The sequence below is a fragment of the Monodelphis domestica genome, chromosome 2 (genome assembly GCF_027887165.1).
Source record: "Monodelphis domestica isolate mMonDom1 chromosome 2, mMonDom1.pri, whole genome shotgun sequence".
Classification (NCBI taxonomy): domain Eukaryota; kingdom Metazoa; phylum Chordata; class Mammalia; order Didelphimorphia; family Didelphidae; genus Monodelphis; species Monodelphis domestica.
In genome coordinates this window covers 542,413,656-542,432,907 of record NC_077228.1, presented here as the reverse complement: position 1 = coordinate 542,432,907, position 19,252 = coordinate 542,413,656, and the positions used below count along the sequence as shown (strand labels likewise).

General features: G+C 61.5%; 2 protein-coding genes across 5 annotated transcripts; both read right to left on the bottom strand.

Annotated features, from left to right (window-relative positions):
• Positions 1 to 357: 357 nt before the first annotated feature.
• Positions 358 to 2,107, bottom strand: LOC130456975 (uncharacterized). The gene is made up of 3 exons (XM_056814794.1): positions 1,904 to 2,107; positions 1,523 to 1,845; positions 358 to 1,472 (listed from the first exon to the last, which is right to left on the bottom strand). The coding sequence occupies exons 1-3, from the start codon at positions 2,105 to 2,107 to the stop codon at positions 1,118 to 1,120; spliced, it is 882 nt and encodes a 293-aa protein (XP_056670772.1). The 3' UTR covers positions 358 to 1,117.
• LSS (lanosterol synthase) lies at positions 358 to 19,130 on the bottom strand. Of its 4 annotated transcripts, none has more exons than XM_056820169.1 (22): positions 18,908 to 19,129; positions 18,253 to 18,427; positions 18,029 to 18,167; positions 14,003 to 14,111; positions 13,166 to 13,287; positions 10,710 to 10,806; positions 10,365 to 10,500; positions 9,919 to 10,027; positions 9,580 to 9,698; positions 9,265 to 9,362; positions 9,069 to 9,096; positions 8,894 to 8,950; positions 6,099 to 6,170; positions 5,768 to 5,818; positions 5,409 to 5,558; positions 5,196 to 5,292; positions 4,713 to 4,818; positions 4,561 to 4,626; positions 4,371 to 4,454; positions 4,105 to 4,275; positions 3,915 to 3,993; positions 358 to 3,788 (listed from the first exon to the last, which is right to left on the bottom strand). In XM_056820169.1, exons 1-22 carry the CDS (start codon positions 18,919 to 18,921, stop codon positions 3,648 to 3,650), a joined length of 2,220 nt encoding a protein of 739 aa, XP_056676147.1. In that variant the 5' UTR covers positions 18,922 to 19,129; the 3' UTR covers positions 358 to 3,647. The 4 variants fall into 4 exon arrangements, with proteins under 4 accessions (XP_056676147.1, XP_056676149.1, XP_056676148.1 ...); XM_056820171.1 differs by lacking the exon at positions 18,908 to 19,129 and adding an exon at positions 18,693 to 18,878; XM_056820170.1 differs by lacking the exon at positions 6,099 to 6,170 and having other exon boundaries at positions 18,908 to 19,130.
• Positions 19,131 to 19,252: the final 122 nt, after the last annotated feature.

Here is a 19,252-nt window from a genome sequence, read left to right as displayed (position 1 = left end):
CCCAGATTCCTCTGCCTTGAAATCAATCCTCGGGCAAGGCAAAACAAGCAAATGAGGGCTGGTTGTTTCCAGAGTTTCTCATTAGGGAGAAAGCCAACGTTTCCATGTGAGGAAGCGGAGGGAAGACATCGGATCCATTTAGAGGGAAAAACCAAGGTAAAAATCAAGTTTACATCCCCAAACAGGAAGAGGCCGGATACAACCGAACTCGTGTCATGTCAAACGATTCCTCCATTTCCCTCTGCCAACAGCAAGATGGCAGAGACTTTCCTGTCCGTGAGACGGTCATCCAGGCTCCCGTTGCCACGGACAGGCTCAAGAGACGAGGAAGAAAATGAAGGGAAGTCGAGGCAAAAAGGATGTTAATAGTGCACCGCTTTATTGAGAAGGCCCAGGAGGCCCCAGTCAAACAGCCCAAGAGCCACTTCAGCCAAGGAGCAGAACGAGGAACACGATTCCCAAGGGAATCCCCTACTTCACAAGCCAGCGGCCAAGGCTGCGCAGAAGCCGAGTTGTGGCAATACAGGAGAACAAATCTCGGGCGGCCTCCTCTGTGGACGATTCGTGAAAACGGCAGGAGACCCCAGAGGGCCCACAAGACGCACAGGAACCATCCGTCATCGAGCTAACCCTAGCGTGCCCCCCCGAGCTGGCATCAAGCCAGCCCAAGTCCACGAGCATCCACTACGGCTCCTTCTTCCCCCTTTCAAGCTACGCAGTGGCGGGGAGGCCCATTTTCCCACCAGGAATTCGGTGTGAAGCCCCAGCCCAGCAGCTGGCACAACGCGGGGAATGGGGACGAGGGCGGACAAGCAGATCGCTTTGCACATCCCGGATGAAGAGGGAGCTCTGCCCTGGGCATCCCTCAGGAAGCCGGACATCTCCGAGGATGTCGTCTCGGCAGTCCCCCTCCGGAAAAGGGGTCCCGATTTCCTCATTTTGCATTTGCCCGATTGAAAAAGAGCGTGCACCCCTCCGACGGGCCGCCAGCTGAAAAGGTCCCAGTAATGGCCGGCGTGGCCTGGGCCAAACCTCCCCGGCTTTTCAGCTCTTCCCACCCTCTGCAGGGTCTGGCTAATTCCCAACACAGCTGCTAAATGCCCCCCCGAGTCGGGGATTATGAGAGCAGAGCCTCCTGCTCTGCGAGACCCAGAGGCGGAGAGAGCGCGAAGCTCCGGTAAAGTGACTCGACCAGGTCGCCCCGCCCCAGGGGGCCCCCTTCGGTCAGCTTCTGAGGCGCCACGACGAAACTTGGAAGCGGCAATGCCAGGAAGCTGGCACGGCTGCCAGTAGGCGGCGGACCGCAGGCAAAAGCGAAAGGGCCAAATGAATTCCTTTGGTTGTCTCCTTTAGCCCTCTCCAGTACTCTTAGTCTGGTGACAATGTGGCTGCGTGCGCCATCTTGTAATTCTTCATCTCTCTGGAGGGGCTTCCCGAGAAGCGACACGCTCAGACCCTGGAGGGGTGGCGAGGTCTCTCCCGGGGACACACGGGGGGGGGGGGGGGGGGGGGCAATGGGAAGGCTGGATTTGGAAGCCGAGGGTCTGGATTCAACAGAAAATCCCTGGGCCTTAGGGGGAGCGGGGAGGGCAATCTCCAAGAGGAAGCGGGCCTCTCCGTCTCAGATCCCAGGAAGCCTTTAGGGAAGGTGGCCTCGGGGCAGCCACCAACCACCCAAGACCAGAACACCTCTGGTTTCCAGCGAGCACGGCCTCCACTGGCCAGCCACGGCAGGAGGAAAGCTGTGCACAGGGACAGACAAGCGCCTGCCCCGCCCAGAATGGCATCCTTGATTGAAAGCAAGCCTTGGTGCCGACTGCTAGCAGCCGTGCCTGGCCAGAAGGGCTAAAGCAGGACCCGGCGGTCCCTGGGAGGAACAGGAGCTCCCCAGAAGCAGCAGCACCTCAGGGGACCCCCACCTGCTGGGAGGGGCCTTAAGCCAGGCCCGAAGCCCTGGGACCCGTGTGGAGGGAGGGCAGCTCTGGCAGGAGCTGAAGGGCCGGCTGGGGCTCAAGCCCCCGACGTGAAGAGTTAGAGCCTCGAGAATCGGGCCTCGGACCACCAGGGGGAATTCTTGGGGTTCATCCCCTGACAAGAGGGCACCCATGCCTGCACTCGCCCCTCTCCCCTGGCAGCAGTGCAAGAGGATGGAGGCGCAGGGATGCCCTGGGAGCACGAGCCCTTCTGGGAGTCCAGAGGTCCTAGCTTGGGGCTCCTGCAGGGAGAAGCGCCCTCTGCTTCCCAGTCGAGAAGCCAGTGGGGAGCCCTCATGCTAGGTCCCAAAAGAAAGCTATCCAAGAATCAGCAGGTTCTAAAATACAGATAATAAAAGGAGACCCTGAATCTGAACCAAGACCACGTGTTCTCGTCGACAAGTTCCAGCTCTAGAACCCTAACCCTACCCATTCCAGAGCTCTCGCAGCACCGGGGGGACAAGAAATCCGAGGGGGGGGCCCAAGAAACCGGCCTGCTTCCATGTCCCCCTGAAGCTCTCGGCCCAACAGATGCCAGGAGAAAATCTGACTGGCCCAAGACGACGGCAGCTTGGTCCCCGAGGGAAGCTTTAAAGGGGGGGGCAGTGGCAATTCTGGAGGGCCCACTGGGCTTTCGAGGCTACGTCAAGGCTCCCCTGTGGCCGGAGAGGGCAATGGACAGATCCTAACCCTGAATCTTCTGTGCCCCCTTCCCCCTTCGGCTTTGTGGGCACGAGGTTCCAGCAGGGATGGCATCATTCCCTCCCTGGCCACACCCAACCCCAAGAGCTTCCCAAAGGCGGAGGTGTGGCTGATGGCTTCAGAGGCTGCCCACACAGACAGGTCTCACTTGGGAGCCCCGCCCCCGCCCCGCCCCCGGTACTGCATTTCCTCTTGTGGCCTCCGTGGGTCTTTCCTCCGCCAGGCACCTCGCCCTTGCCACGCGGGGGGCCTGGCGTGCAGGGCTCCGTTGGCTCGGATGTGCCACGCCGTTGGGGGCGACGGGGCACGAGGAGACGTGGGTCTCTGGCGCTTCCTTTCTGCGGGCGCCTGTCTGAGGCCTGGATTCCACAGGACAGACAGCTGGGTTGGCGCGTTGGCAAAAACTGCCACTTGTGCCACGTCTGCGCGAGGTCGGGGTCAAGCCCCCCGAAGCCAAGAAGCCCCGGGAACCCACTTCGACAAGGACTCACGAGCACCGGCCAAATGGTGCTCAGTGGCCGTCCTTAGGAGCCCCCGATTCCCCCCAAGGGCGGCTCGGAGGGGGCAGCATCCACACCGCCTGGACAACCCAAGAGAGGCGTCTTCGGAGCCCCCCAAGGCCTCTCGGGAAGTCTGCCGTGGGGGAGGGGAAGGAAGCTGGGAAAGCAGGTTAGGGTTCGGGAGGCTGGCCCGGAGGGGAAGCCAGGCAGCCTTGCAGGGCCTGAACCCGGGGCCCAAGCACACGCTCAGGGGGCGAGGAAGGCGGGGCGAGCCTTGGGGGACAGAAGCCGCCGTCCCCAAACAGCACGATTCGTGGGGGGCTGGGGGGGCTCGGCAGTGACCGGCCGTGGCTCTGTCCTCTCCCTTCTCGCAGAAGGGCTCCTTGGACAGACTGCAAGGCCTCTGGCTGGGCGGAGGACGTCGGGGTGCGGAGGGGGTGCGAGCATCCCCGGCCCCCAGCTCTGGGCTCGTTCACATGGTCCGCGTGCTGCCGGCGAGGCGGTGCTGGGGATAGAGCAGGGAGAACCGGGCCAAGGTCCAGACGGGAAAGATGTTGCGATAGTTCGAGTAGGTGATGGCGCAGGACTTGTTGAAGACGCCGGTGGTGTTTTCCTGCAGAGGGCAGCGGAAGGGGAGGCTGCATCCACCAGCGACACTGGGAGGCCGGGGGGGGGGGCCCAGAGCCCCCGGGGCCCCGCCCCACCCCACCCCGCCCCTCAGGCCCCACCCTGGGCACACCTGAGGCCAGTCTCCGTTGGGCTGCTGCTTTCCCAGCACGAAGGCCACTCCTCTCTCCACAGCGTCGATGTCGGGGTGCCTGCCCAAAAGGGAGGAGGGACTCCCCTCACCCTCGGGTCCAGACCCCCCGCTAGGACCAGCGACCAGCCGGGCTGGCCTCGAGGCCCCCCCCCATCTCGCGCCCCTCTACCTGGCCGCCATGAGCCCGAGCAGGGCCCAGCAGGTGCTGAACACTTGGGCCTCGTCGCTGGGCACGTAGCGCTGGCGCTCGCACGACTCAAAGTTCTCCCCCCAGCCTCCCGCGTCCGTCTGCTTGGAGAGCAGGAAGTCGCAGGCCTTCTGCACCTCCGCCCGGGCAGCCCTGCGGGGGACCCGAGAAGCGCTGGCTCGCGCCCCCCCCCCCCCCCCCCAGCAGAGAAGGCGGCCTCGGGCGCCGCGAGAGGGAAGCGCGCTTACCCGTCGGCCCCGTAAGTGTGCCCCATGCACGCCAGCGCTTCCAGGCCAAACCAGGTCCCGTAGGTGAAACACACTCCCCAAGACCTGGCGGGAAACGGGCGGGAAGGTCAACCCCGGGGGCTCCCCCCCACAGCACCCCAAGAGCCCCCTTCCGGCCGCAGGGGGTCTCTGCAGCCCGGCGCCGACTCACCCTTCCCACGAGCCGTCGGCCCTCTGCACCCGCAGACAGTAACGCAGCCCCTCGTCCAGGGTGTGCCTAGGCCAAAGGACAGCGAGGCGCCGTGAGCCGCGGGAGCCCGGCGGGAGGACGCCGCCTGCCCGGCCGGCCCCACGTCCGCTCACCTGATCTCCCCGGCCCTGTGCTCGGGGTAGCACGCCTGGAAGCGCTTCAGCGCCTTCATGACCGCCGACGTGCACTCCACGTACGAGTAGTCGATCATGATGCGTCCTGCCAGGGAGGCGCCCGCAGCGCCGACTCAGCACCCCGGCCTGGGGGATGGGGGATGGGGGCCGGCTGCCCCCCCCCCCGTCCAGCCCCTCCCCAAGCAGCCCCCACTCAGCACCCCGGCCTGGGGGATGGGGGCCGGCTGCCACCCCCCCCCCCGTCCAGCCCCTCCCCAAGCAGCCCCACTCAGCACCCCGGCCTGGGGGATGGGGGCCGGCTGCCACCCCCCCCCCCCGTGCAGCCCCTCCCCAAGCAGCCCCCACTCAGCTCCCCGGCCCCTGGCACCTGGGGGATGGGGGATGGGGGCCGGCTGCCACCCCCCCACCCCCCCCCCCCGTCCAGCCCCTCCCCAAGCAGCCGGGGGGAGCAAAGCGCCTCACCGAACACCTCGGAGGGATTCAGGAGCTCCAGCAGCCAGCCGCCACGCTGCTTCTCGTAGGTGGCAAACCCGCCATCCGCATTCTGCATGCTCAAGAGCTAGACGAGAGGCAGGCCGGTAAACTGAGGCCGGATGGCTGGGCCCCCGGAGACGCAGACACGGAGGAGCGCCCAAAGGAGGCCCCTCCCAAGCGGGGGCGCCCCCTGGGGCTCACCACGTTGACGGCGTCGAAGAGCCTCTCCCTGGGGACGCGGTCGGCGATGAAGGGGCACGAGTCGTGCATGAGCAGCAGGCAGAGCAGGGCCTCGGCCGTGCAGTCGCTGACGATCCAGCCACAGTCCCGCGTGCTGAAGGAGAAGCCGCCCTGCGGGCCCGACCCAGTGACGCCGCGAAGGGCTCTCGGCGGCCTCCCCCGCGTCCCTCCACGCCGGCCTCCTCGGCCTCCCTCACGGGCTCTCTCTAGCCGCCCCCCCCTCCACTGCTCAGATGCGCCCTCCCACGATCCCTCCTCATGGCAGGAGTCCTCTCGTCTCCGGCCCCCCTCCCCCACGCCCGCCCCCTCCCCCGCCATACCTTGCTCATTTGGCGGTAGTACTTCTGGTAGTCCTCAAAGTTCTCTTGGACCTAAAACGGAACCCACGTCACAGGCCAGCCAGGCAAGGCGAGCGGAGCGCCACGGGGCCTCCGACCCGGGCGGTCCCACCGCCCAGCGGCCCCGGCCAGGCCGCCCGATGCGCCGTCTCCCTTCCTCTTCCTGCGAGGCCGATCTTCGAGCGGCTCGAGGCCGAGAAGCCGGGCCGCTTCCCTTGCGGGGGCCTGGAAGGGCCCCGGAGCCCTGCGGCTGCGGCCCCCAGACGCCTCCACAGGCGCCAGGCTCCGAGGCCGAGGCGCGAGCGCAGCTCACCTGGGTAAGGCGCAGGAATTCGTAGGCCCCTTTCAGGCAGGCGCTAAACTCGGGCAGCTTGTGAGCCCCAGCCTAGAAGAGAGAGACGCGATGGGGAGCGCGGCACACGCGGGGACGAGCCCCCCCCGCCGTCTCACACTCACAGATCTCGCTAGCCACGCCGTCCGGGTGTCGCCCCCCCCCCACGCCCCCAGAGCCAGGCTTTCTCGCGGCTCGTGTCCGTTTGTCCTGCGCAGCGCCCGGCAGTCGGGGCGCGAGTTCTTGGGCCACTTCTCTCGAGGACTGAGGCCACGGCTTGGGCCCTTCCCTACCGAAGGGCCCGGGGCTCTGCCACCACCCAAGGGCCCTTGGCTGCTTTCCATGAATGGAACATTTACTGGCCTTTTTGACTGGGAGCCAACCTGCCACCTCAAGCCAAGAAGCCCCGGATTCCCCCTCAATTCTCGAACATTCGCCCCCCGTTCTGCCGAAGTCCCCACTGAACCTCCTCTCCTATTCGAAAGCCTCCCCAACTCCTCAACGCCGGGGCCTTCGGAATCTTGTTCTAGAGCCTACCACATAGATCGGTGTGTATGTTGTCTCCCCCATTAGACCGTAAGCGGGGGCTTCACTCTCCCTCTCAATGTATCCCCCAGTGCCCGGTACCACCCGTCCAAAGAAACGCACTCAAGAACGGCTTGATGGATTGCTTATTCCCTTTCTAGAATGGGTGCACGGATTCACAGCTCCACCAACAATGTATCAGTGTGCCTTTGCTGGTATAATTCACTGCACAGGAAAAACAGAATTTGACAGTTCATTGGAAGCGAGGTGAAATCTCTGGGTCCTTTGGAATGCATTTCCCTCGGTTGTAATTTGGGGTCTTCTAAAATTCTTGAGAAAAGTGTTTGTTCAGATCTGTTAACTCATGAGATGGTGCGTCAGGCTTGGCTCCTGCCTCTCCTGGCCATTAAGAGCTCTGTCCCTTCGAAGCCTTGTTCCTCTGATCGGGGCTGGACAAAAGCATTCTCTCGTCACTCCTTGGGCTGGTATTCTCCATCACCCGGCACCATCCCTGGCACAGAGTGGGCATCCAATACATGCTTATCCCCTCTAGTCAACAATCACTTAAGTGCCTACCAAATGCCAGGCAAGGGCAGCACAGAGTGCCTGGCCTAGAGTCAGGGAGACTCGTCTTGCCGAGTTCAAATCAGGCCTCAGACTCTTACTAAGCTTTATGACCCTGGGCAAGTCACTTCACCATGTTTGCCTCAGTTTCTTCATCTGTAAAAGGAGCTGAGAAAGAAAATGGCGAGCCACGCAATATCTTTGCCAAAAGCAAAGAACAACAAACGAGGTCACAGAGAATCCAACATGCCTACCGATGACTGAACAATAAGCAGGCAGCTGGGGTGGCTCAGGGCAGAGAGCCCTGGGCCTGGAGGGGGGAAGACGCCAATTCAAAATCCAGCTTCAGCCACCCCAGAATCTTTGCCAAGAAAACTCCACAGGGGATCACGGCGACTTGGACCCCGTGCTAAATGCTGGGCAGGCCAAGGAGGGCCAAAACACGGCCTCCAAGCCTGCCTGGGTGCTTGTCGACTGTTTCGGAGGTCACGGATGTCGAAGCTCGGACAAATGGATCGCTTCTTCCCCGCCTCATTCAGGTCCTCGAAGGGCCTCCAAGCCCGATGCCCGTCCTCTCCCCGACACCCTCTGGGAGTCCAGCTGGGGACGCTCTGGGTCTCCTCCCCGACACCCCGGCTTCAAAGTCTGTCCTCGGCCTTTGGTTGTCGATGCTCTCCTCAGCAGCCGGACTGGCACAGCGGCGAGTCTGTGAATTCAGTCCACGGGGACGATGCCATCCGTGGGTTGGTGCACGTCCCACGCGTGAGCTCCTGGGGGGTGGCCAGAGACCGCTTGGCCCACTGCCCGTGCCACAGCCGAGTGCTTCAGAAGTGCTGATCGGCTTCCTGAAATCCTGGCCCGGTCTAACGAGGCACAATGACTCCGTCCCTCCTCCAGTTAAGTCCCCCCTTATTTCCTGAACAAGTGCTCTGGGGACAACTCAGTGGGGCTCAGTGGGCTGAGTCAGGCCTGGAAGCAGGTGGTCTCGGGTTCCAATCAGAACTCGGCCACTTGGTAGCTAGTGGACCTTCGGTAAGTCCCTTCGCCCCCTTGCCTGCCCTTGTCGCTGCTCTGCCTGGGAAGCCGCCCACAGTGCCGGCTGTTTATGGAAGCCTGAACGGGCAGCAGCGGGACGCGGGCTCCGTTTCTCAGGAAGGGCCAGAGGGCATCAGGCCAGGCAGGAGCACTTCCGGCCTCGGCCATTTGGCCGAGCGCTCGCTCGTGTCTAGTGGCCTCTCTGCTCACCCTCCGACTTTCCCAAGCCAAGAATCGGGCTGGGAGCAAAAGGAAGAGCTGCGGCTCCTCTGGGCCAGCGACGGGGCTGCTCACGCGCATCTGGTAACCAGGCCGAACGGGGGAGGGGGGATTCTAAGGCCTTCCTGGCCCTCCATTCCGACACGGCTCCCTTCCTCCGTACCGGGATCATGAACACACTCGAGCACATCAAGAATTCCTGTTCTGGGGCTTCTCCAGGAAAATGCCAACAGATTTCATGGGGAGAAACAGGAGGCCCTGGAGGAGGCCCTCCAGCCTGGCCAGGCCCTGTGAGGGAAGGAGCTCGAGAGCAGCCTTTCCCGGCCATTCGCATGTCCCACAAGCCAAGGCCCCAAGCACAGACGTCCGTCAGTCTCACCGGAGGGGAAAAGGGGAGCCCACACCCCCAAACAAGAATGCGCAAGGCAGAATACCTCTAGGAAAGCTTGAATGGCGAAGGCCGTGTCCCAGAGCTGGGAGCCGTTGGTGCCCTGGAGCCAGGAAGAGAAGAGCCCTGAGTGCCCACTCCGGGCCACCTCCGCTCCCCCCGATTCTTCTGGGTGCCCCTGGGCCCACTCCCAGGGACCCCCTGTGCCAAAGGCACTTTACCTGCATCTTCATGCCGTCAAGCCCCAGCCTGTGAGGAAGGGGACAAGAGCGAGGCGGTTACTTGAGGGCAAGGAGGCCCCCCGAACGCATTTCCCAAAGAGACCCGGCTGACAAGTCCCGCATGTTGGGGTGCTCCGCCAGCCCGTCACACTGGCACCCCGAGGCCCCTCGGGCCCTCCTTGCCAGCGATACCCACCACAAGTAATCGGCAATTCTGGAGACGTGTTCCTGGAACACGGGCGAGGTGGGCCCCTCCACGGACCAGCGGACCAGCATGTTGATGGTTTTAGAGATCTGCCAAAGGGGGGCACACGCTGTGTGGCCCTGCCTTTCCAGCCCCCCCACCCTGAGGATCGGGGCTCATTCCCGGGGGACCGTCCCCAGCACCCCGGGGTGAAGGCCCAGGCCCGCGCCGGCCTCAAGGTTCCTCGACGGTCTCCACTTCTCCCTCCCTCCGCACGAGCCCACAGGATGCCCAGCAAGCTGGCCGGCCACCGCCCGGGAGGCCTACCGGGCCGATGCTGATGCACTTGGAGAAGCGGTCGTCGGCCGCGACGTGGTCGAACACCGTGGCCAGGGCGCGCTTCCTCACGCTCGCCGAGTGGCAGCTCTCATACAGGTTGAGGATGACTGGGGGGACAAGAAGGCAGACGGGGAGCCGTGGGAACCAGCCCGACCCACAAGGGGCCTCGCGGCACGGGACAAGCCTCCGAGTCAGGCGAAAACCTCGACTTCGAGACTCCGACGAGCGCCGTGCGGGGGCTCCTCGGGGGGCCACAGGCGCCCCCCCCGCCCGGACCCCAAGGCCGGAGGGGCAGCCCCAGCCCCGCCCTCTCCCCGGCTGACCTACCGTAGGTCAGGTTGAGCAGCCAGCTGTGGGGCGTGTACAGGTCACAGGCCGCCACGTGATTCCTGTGGGCCGGCCAGTCGATGCTGGAATAGTCCTCGACGTAAAGCTCCTGGGAAGAAGGGCCGGAGGTCAGCGCGCCGTCCTGCCCCGGCCAAGGCTCTCGAGCCCCTCCCTCCCCGGCCTCTGCCCGGAAGCAGAAGGCACCCACTAAAGGCCAGCCGCCAGCCCTGCCCCGAGCGGGAGGTCAGGCCCAGGGGCGCAGGGAAAGGGCGGCAGGAAGCCACGCAGAGGCCGGTGTCCGAAGGCCCCTTCTCGGCCCGCTTCCCGGGGGCCAGAGCTGCTCAAGACAAAGCGGAGCACAGGCCCACAGTCAGGAAGAGCCACGTTCGAATTCTGGGTGTGCCTGGACACGTCACTCGTCCGCCTGCCCGGGCCCGGCAGCTCACCTGGCGGAGGCTCCGGACCAGCTCGTCCTCTGGGCCCCGCAGGCGCGTGCCGTAGCAGTAGCTCATGGGCAGGTACACCTGGCGGCAGTGGCACCACAGGGTCGACGGGTGAGCCGGCATCCACGTGGGGAAGAGCCTGCAGGGAGAGGCCAGCCTCACTCAGCCTCGGGCCCCGCCCCCCAGCGGCCTCCCCGGGACCTCTGCTGAGGGAGGCGGCCACAGGCAAGCCCAAGGCCAAGTCCTCGGGTGGGCCCTGAAGGCCATACAGAGCGCAGGCCAGGGCCCACTGGGACAGCCTCCACTGCTGCGGGCCCAAAGCGCACGCAGGACCCGTGACACACGTACCATAATTCCGGCAGGAGAGTGTTCAGTCCTTCCCAGCTGTAAACGTTTAGGACGGCCAGCCAGAACTTCCCCCACGACGGGATTCCCAGAGCGCCACCTACAACAGTCCGAGACGCAGGAAGCCTTAGAGCTGCCCACGCAGGAGGGACGGACGGACGGACGGACACTGCCACCGCAGGAGGGACGGACGGACACTACAGGAGGGACAGACGGACACTACAGGAGGGACGGACGGACGGACACTGCTTTTGCACATGTCTGTTGAAGGTCATATTTTCAAATGATTAAATCTTTACTCCTTTGCTACAGCCCTTTCTAAATCCTGTTAACTTGAGTAGGGTAGAGATTGGAATAATTAAATTTTGATCTAGGCTGCAGCCCTTACTCAATCCTATTAGGACTGAGTAGGGTGGAGATTTATTTCAAGTATCTCCATTGTATCAATTCTAAAATCAATCACGACTCAAAGAACTTCCTGTTCTATGCTTAAGCATACGTCAAAGCCCTTTCCATTGTTCAGCAAAGGGTTTCTGTCCTAAAGTAGTCTTAAGAAGGGAGGAGGAGGAACCTCCCATGCCAATGGGGTTCCCATTCCAATAGAGTTCCCACTATCAATAGGAAATTTTTCAAGTATGAAATTTCCCAATGGTGAAATTTCCAACATTTATAAGTCTAAGGAAATTTTGAGGTTTACACACTACAGGAGGGATGGACGGACACTGCCGCCGCAGGACGGACGGACGGACACTGCCGCCGCAGGAGGGAGGGATGGACGGATGGACACTGCCGCCGCAGGAGGGACGGACGGACACTACAGGAGGGACGGACACTGCTGCCGTAGGAGGGACGGACAGACACTACAGGAGGGACGGACGGACGGACACTGCCGCCGCAGGAGGGATGGACGGACACTACAGGAGGGATGGACGGACGGACACTGCCGCCGCAGGAGGGACGGACGGACACTACAGGAGGGACGGACGGACAGACACTGCCGCCGCAGGAGGGACGGACGGACGGACACTGCCGCTGCCTCCCAGGGCAGGAGGCGGGCACGAGAAGACGTTTCTGCTGCTGCTGCTGGGCTTTGGGCACGACAGCCACGATGAACCTCAGCTGCCACCACTCCACGCACCAAAGCTCCCAGCTGGATTTTGCTGTCCGCTAAGGCCAGGACGGGGCAGCCGGGGGGATCAGCGCGTGGAGAGCCGGCCCAGGGACGGGAGCTCCGGGGCTCCCCCGTGGCCCCGCCGGCTCGGCTCTGGGAACCGATACACAGTCCTGACGCCAAGGGGGCAGGGAGGGCTCTTCAAAAGGGGCACAAACTCGGCACGAGAAGGCAGACAAGCCGAGGCCGGGAAGAAAGCGGCCAACCTGGCAGCCCGGCTCCGGCCCCAAACACCGACCAGACCCCCAGCGCGTCCCAAATGCAGAAAGTCTGCCCGGCACCGCGGGCGACTCTGGAGGATCGAATGCCGGAGCCGGAATCCCGAAGGGCCCAGTTTACAGGCCGCCTCCAGTGAAGAGCGACCCACTTAGCCAGCCTACCGAAGCGGCAAAGAGCAGCACCTGCCCTCAAGGAGCTCCGGCCAACGAGGGCCACAAGCCGAAGGCGGCTGCGTCCAAGCGAGCTCGAGGAGTGCAAATGATGGGAGCTCCGGAAGGGCTTCCTGGAGGAGGCCAGGGAAGAGGAGGGGAGGGGAGGGGGGAGAGCAGGCCCAGAGACGGCGGGGAGGGAGGGCAGGGCAGGGCTCCAAGGGCGGCCAAGCAGAGGACTCTGTGGGAGCCCAGTGACCGGGGAGTGACCGACGAAACTCATTCAGCGTCTTCCGAGGGGAGGGGGGAGGAGAGCCGGCCTGGGCCTGTGAGTCTGTCGCTTCCCAGAAGAGCTCCTGAACTCCACGAGGCCACAGAAATGCAGCTCTTGGCATCCCGGCCGTCATCCTCCCCATCTGACAAACGAGGAAACGGAGGCTCGCACGAGTCAAGGCAGGAAGGCTCAGAGGGGCTGGAGGGAGCCCGTCCTCCGGCTGATGCCCTCCTTGCTGGGGTCTTCTGGGAGCAGATCACTGCAGCTCTCGCCAACGGGCCAGCAGGACCCCCAAGGGCAGGCCGCCCAACGCCCCGACAACACTCACGCCGCCACCGACTGGCTGGAAAAGCGGGTGCAGAAGGGGGCCTGCCAACGTCGCGGCTGGCACAAACATGCGCCCAGCCGGCCCGGAATCGCCGCTATGGCCAACGTCCGGCAGTGCCGGGACAGAGCCAAAGCCATGCCGCTGGCTCGGCGGGCAGAGCCGTGGCTCCTTACAGAAGTGTCCGAAACCCCGAGGACGGGCCCTCTCGGGGGAGGGCGGGCGGAAGGCCAGAGATGACAGGCGTGGGCTCGGCGTGTCGCGGGGGGCCGGCATCGCCTCAAGCACACACACACCCCCCCCCCCCCCCCCCCCGCTCACCTTTCTGGTGGAGGTTTGTTCGGGCTCGCACCACGTCGGGGTCGTCTGGCCCAAGCCCCAAGAGGCGGAGAGACACGTAGTTCAAGGCCGTGCCGAACACCGTCGACTTGTCCTCGATGTGCCTGTCGGAGCACAGGAGAACTCAGGCAAGCCGGCTCCCCCCGACCCAGCGGGGCAGGAGAGGAGGGGAAGGAACGAGCCACGCCGAGCCACGCCACGCCGCTTCTCGTTCCCTCCTCCGCTCCTCTCTCTGCCACCACATCTAAAGAGCTCCGTCATCCTGGGACGGTCCCCGTTTCAGCAAGGAAAGAGCTCTGGTTCTTGAGCCTAGTTAACCAAAGAAGGAACCTCGGCAGATCCCCGAGGATCTCCGCTCCCAGCAGCGGGGGACCCCTATTTTCAGCTCCTGGCAAGGGAAGAACTCAGAGGCTCCCCAAGCTACAAATGGAAGCTGGGGCACCCAGCCCCGAGCTGAAGCAGCAGCATTTGGAACACAACTCAAAAGGAGGCATCGAAGGCCGAGGACAGGACCGGGCCATCTGTGAGTCTTCCTGTGGCCGGGCCTTCTGGTTCTGGGCACGCTCAAGGCCTTGGCCATTTTTCATTTAAACAGGAATAGGAAAAAGAGGGTTAGATGGACTCCCCACTGAGTGCAATGGCTGCCCCCTCCACACTCTGCCCTCTGCGCTTGCCAGGGCCCGGGCACCAAACGCCCATCTCCTCTCTCCAGACACCCCAGGATGGGAGGGGGGCATCCGTGCCAACGCCCCGGGCCAGGATTCTCGCCAGGGGACGGCGCCCCCCCGTGGAGGGAAGAGGTGGGGAGGACAGACTCACAGGCCCCAGCCGCCGTCCGGGAGCTGCACGGATCGCAGGTAGCGAATCATTTCCTTTCTGTGCTCCGCTGGGAGGGAGGTGTTGGTCACGTGGCAGGCGATCAGGAGTCCTAGTTGGGCCAAGAGAGAGGGATCCTCAGTTGTGGGAAAGGCTCCGACGCGACAGAAGGGAGGCTCCATTCTGCCTCCCGCAGAGCTCAAACGTTCAAGCCCCACAAGCAGCAGCTCAAAGTATTCAAAACAAAACAAGTTTTGTTCCAGTAACGGTCACTCTAAGGGAAAGATCGCCCTGTCCTGGGGGCCAAGAGTTCAGTTCTGATCGTCCCCCAGTTCCAGTCCTGGTCCTCCCTCTGGGTCCAGTTGTCTCTATCTTGTTTTTCTTGCCTGCCGGTCTCAGGGGTGACTCTCCGGGAGCCCACTGGGAATTTTCCTGGCAAAATCGCTGGAGTCATTTGCCGCCTTTCTCTGAGGCAAACAAGAGAAAACAACTTGTCCAGAGATTTCAACTCAGGAAGAATCTGCAAGCACTCGCCAGTCCCTAAACGTCGCCTCCCAAAACTGACCCCCCAAAAGGCCTCCTTGTCCCTGTGCCCGTCAGAGCACAGCCCTAAATCCTCTAGTCCAACTTGCATTCCCCAAAAGGACCACGTTATTCAACTACCATAAACTTATCCTGAAACTAGACTCCAAAGGTGGCACACCCCAACACGGGCAAGACTGGAAAAGAGGAAACAGGCTGGATCAGGCACTCACGAATTCGATGCCAGGAAGCCTCGTCAAGAAGCCACACCGCTTAGAAGATTGAGAGCCAAAACTATAATACCCAGGAGCGACCCCCCCCTTTGGAGCAGACACTTAACTTTGAAAGGAGGGCCAAACACAGGCTACAGAAACGAACCCAAAGCACTCCCTTTTCATTCTTTTCTCAAATTCTAACCCTTTTCTTTTCAGGTCCTCCTCTCATAGAGAAAGCAACCACCAAAGCTGTCAGAGAGGAAGCCCGGCGTGCCCTGGGCAGATCACCCCTCTCTCTGGAGGGGGCGGCTCTTTTCCCGAGTCCGCCCAGGCTGCGACGGGCCAATGGTTCTCCTAGTTCCACTTGCTTCCCTTTACGTAAGCTCTCATCCATTTCCCCAGATTTCTCTCAAACTAGCCTCAGGAGTAGGATGGATTTTGTATCGTTTCATTATTGATCAGATTTACAATTCGCTCTTTTTGTCCCATCAGTGCCTAAGAGCCATTCGGCTGGCCCGTAGCAATGGCAAATGGAAAAAAACCGAACTGTCCTGCTAATCCTTGCCACAAGGAATCTGGCCGCCCCTGGGGAATGGGCCCAACAGCTTTACACCGCCAGGCCATCCCATCCAAAAGGGCAGCACTGCCAAGAGGACAACTTGGTCCTAAGCAGCGCCACTGCTGGCCCCCATCAACTTCCAACTAATCATGGCACTCTCTGCACTTGTTCCCAATCTCATGTTCTTTGTTCTGTACTCTCCAAAAAGCCACTAAAAGGAGAACTTTTGCGGGGGTCTTTGGCATAAATGGAAGTAATCACAGACCCATTTCCTGACAGGCAGCATGCCCCCATGAATGCTATGCTGCTGGACGGTCCATTTCCCTTCTTAAATTTCAATCACAACCACCATTTCTTACACTACAACACGATATTCCAAACTCATTCGTTCCCCAAAGGACGCGGCTCCCTTCGATTCCCTATTCTATGTAGTCACAAAAAGATTTTTCCACATGTGGGTCCTTTGATGTCCTTGGGGTATAGATGGATCTAGTAACGCTGAATCCAACAGTATGCACCAGTGATGGCGAACCTTCAATTTAGAGGGGTGGGTGTGTGAGAGATTTCCTCAGGCACACGTGGACAAGGGGAGGGGAACAGCCCAGCCCCACGTCCCTCTGCCTTTCTAGTAATGAACTCCAGCAAACTCTGCTGGTGCGATGACACGTGTGCCCACAGAGAGGGTTCCAAGTGCCACCTCTGGCACGCATGCCATAGGTTTGCCACCATGGGTATATACAGCCCCCATGCGTAGAGCTAACAGGCAATGACTTTCATGGTCCCCTTTACTTCTGAAACACAGATCCAATTTGGAGCTTGTCTCGAGTTTTCACTTTCTGCTAGTCTTTTCTGTTTCAAATAGCGAGTTCTTAGCCCAGCAGCTGCAATCCGTGGGCTTGTCAAACACTAGGCTACTGGGTTCACTGCTTCTGTATATCGGGGTCCGATTGTTCCACAAATGAACCCTTCTTACCAGAAACAAACTGTTTTGACAATTGTGGCTCTCGAGATCTAGTATCGCTAGATCCCCTTCCTTCCCACCGTTTTAAGAAAATCATGAATTCCCTCGATATTCTAGCCAATTTGCTCCTCTAGAAGCAGCTGATGGTGCAGAGGATAGTCAGCAGATACCACATTCAAATCTAGCTGGGTGACCCTGGACAAGTCACTTAACCCACTTGCTTCAGTGTCTTCAACTACAAAATGGATAAAATCATTGTACTTACCTCCCAGACTTGTGAAGTTCAAAAGAGCTATTTAGAAAAACACAGGGCCTAGCTCCTAGAAGGCCCTTTATAAACGCGCATTCTCTTCTTTGCCAGACGAATTCCATTATGCTTTTCTAGTTTTAGAAGGCACGCCTTTGGTAACTTGATTGCTACAGCAATCTGGGTAGTAGTGCCAGATTGGCTCAGTCCTCCCATGAACAATGTACATTTTTCCAATTATTTAGATGTCTTGTTCAGTGCAAAGTGTTTTGGAATTATATGCACGTACGAGTCCTGGTGAGAAGATTTCCAAGAATTTTATGCTATTGTTACCTGAAATAGAATTTATTTTTCTCTTCTCAATTTGGTTGGTAATATGCAAATGCGCTGATGATTGGCGTGAGTTTATTTTATATCTTGCAACTCTATGGTGAGTCTCTCAGCGTGACTCCCTAGGGTTCTCCGAGTGAACCAAAGGCAAGAAGAGGTCATTTCCTCTCCTCTTTGCCTTTCTTGCCTCAACTACCAATTTGAATACAACATAAAAACAAACCCAGGAACTGCCTGGAAAATTTACTGAAAAGGCCATCAATTAATCCCCTTGATTATGAGTAAGGCTGGCTCTTGATTTTGGCTACTTCTTACCCATCGTAGGTAAAACTGCGTACTCTTACGTCTTCTCGTGTGTTTAACTGAATTGGGAATTGCGCCTTGTTTAAGACTTTCCTACATCCCTTGGTAAGAGTTCGGTGGTTGCATTTCCTTGCCCTGCTAGCAGAAATCCAGCCTTAGAAGGCTGCTGAGGCTCTTTGCTGACAGGTCTCATTCTTGCAACATCACTCCTCAGGAACTTTGCTCCAGAATTGTATTTAGACTCCTTCTGGTTTAGGATCAAAACTACGCCCGTGTCACAGAACTATGGGCAAGACCCCTCTTCATCGTCCTTCCAAAGTCTGGTCAAATTCACCCAGGAATCCAGGCGTTCTTGCTGCCATCTTGGGGTACTGAGCCTTGGACAGTTCAGGCCGGGGTCCTGGGAGAACTGGGGGCAAAGGTTACTCCAGGGTCTGAGCTCTGCAGGTTCCTGGCCCAGACCTCTGCCACCCCCTGGGGCAGGTGCCCTCCTCTCCAGTCTGTGGGGGCGGAGCTCCATTCTTCCTGCCCCTCCTCAATAAAGCGTCATTTCTCCGCTTCCAGAGAAGCATCTTCATCTTCACCAGGAGTAACAGCTAAGGCTGCTGGGGGCAGCGGGTCCAATCTGGCCCCAGACACTTCCGGGCTGTGTGACCCTGGGCAAGTCACTGCACTTCTGCTTGTAGAAGGGGCCCTGCCAGACCCTCCTTCCTTCTTTCCCTCCCTCCCAGAGGCCTTGGGAGGAGCCAGTGGCAGTCATTGCCTGGCCCAGAGCAGGCATTCTGCAAACACGGTTCCCTCCCTATTTACAACCACCACAAGGGGGCCTCCCTCACTCCCAGCCAGGCACAAACATCTGTCCTTCCACCAGACACCGGGGCAGGTTGGGTACCTGGCAGGAGGAAGAGGGGGCCCCCGTAGTCCGAAGGCCAGTGCCCGTCCTCAGCCTGGAGCTTCGAGTAGAACTTCAAGCCCTTCAGGGCCCCCTCCAGCGCCGTCTGGGCAGGGGGCAGCTCCTCAAAGTAGTGGCTCTGTGGGGGCGGGGGGGGGGGCAGTCAGCGGGCTGCCCCTCCCCCTCTTCCCCATCTCCGCCACCCCTGCCGCTCCCGCACCCACCGTGTCCAAGCCCAGGCAGAAGGCTTCAAGGAGGCTCTGCTCCCTGGGGGGGTCCTGGGTGGCCCCAGGGGGGCAGTAGGTCCAGCGCTGCCGGCCCTCCTCATTGCTCAGACGCCAGTGCCGCAGATCCGTGGCCGGGGGGGTCTTGTAGGGGCCGCCCCTCCTCCTTAGACACCTGGGGAGGGGGGACTAGAGTGAGGAATGCAGCCCCCCCAAAGCCAGCACCTCCGAGGAAGGAGGCCGCGGGGAACCCCGCAGGACGCCCGCCCGTCCACAGCTACGCGGAGGCAACAGTAGTGAGTACGCCCCCCCACCCCCAGCCAGCACCGCGGGAGGGGAGGGCAGGAGGGCGCCGCCCCCCTTTAGCCAGCTCTGAGGGAGGCACAGAGGGGGAGGGGTGCCGCGGCCCGGCCTGTAGCAGCCGCCCCCTCCGCAGGCACCTGGGGGGAACCGGAGGAGCACGGCCCCCCAGCGGCTGCTACGCTGGGGGGCTTGGCAGGCAGGCTCTGCGAGGGGGGCGTGGTCAGGGATAGGGCTGGGCCGGAGCCGTGGACCCGCAGCCAGACCGCCAGCCGGGCAGGCGTTACTGGCTGGGGCTGCCCCGGGCGGTCGTTGGGCAGTGGCGGGCGGGCGGGCGGGCGCGAGCGTTACTCACGTGCCGTCCGTCATGGCGGGCTCGGGCCGTCCGATCGTTAGCGCGGGGCACGGGGCTGCAGCGGCCGGCGGTGACAGCGTCCTCGCAACCTGTGCTGCGCTTGCTCACTTGCTAGATCCAGACTCGCTCTCGCTCCGGGCTGCCTAGGAGCACGCCGGGAATAGTAGTTCTTCGCTGCCCACCCCGTACTCCCACCAGGCTGCTTTAAGACCGGAGCGTGGGGCCACATGAGGCGAGGAGCCTGGGCCAATGGGAGCGCGCCGAGGGCGGGGCTTCCGCGGGCCTCGCGGGCCAATGGCTGCGCCCGGGATTGTTTAGAAGGACGGAGCGGGGCACGGGGACGCA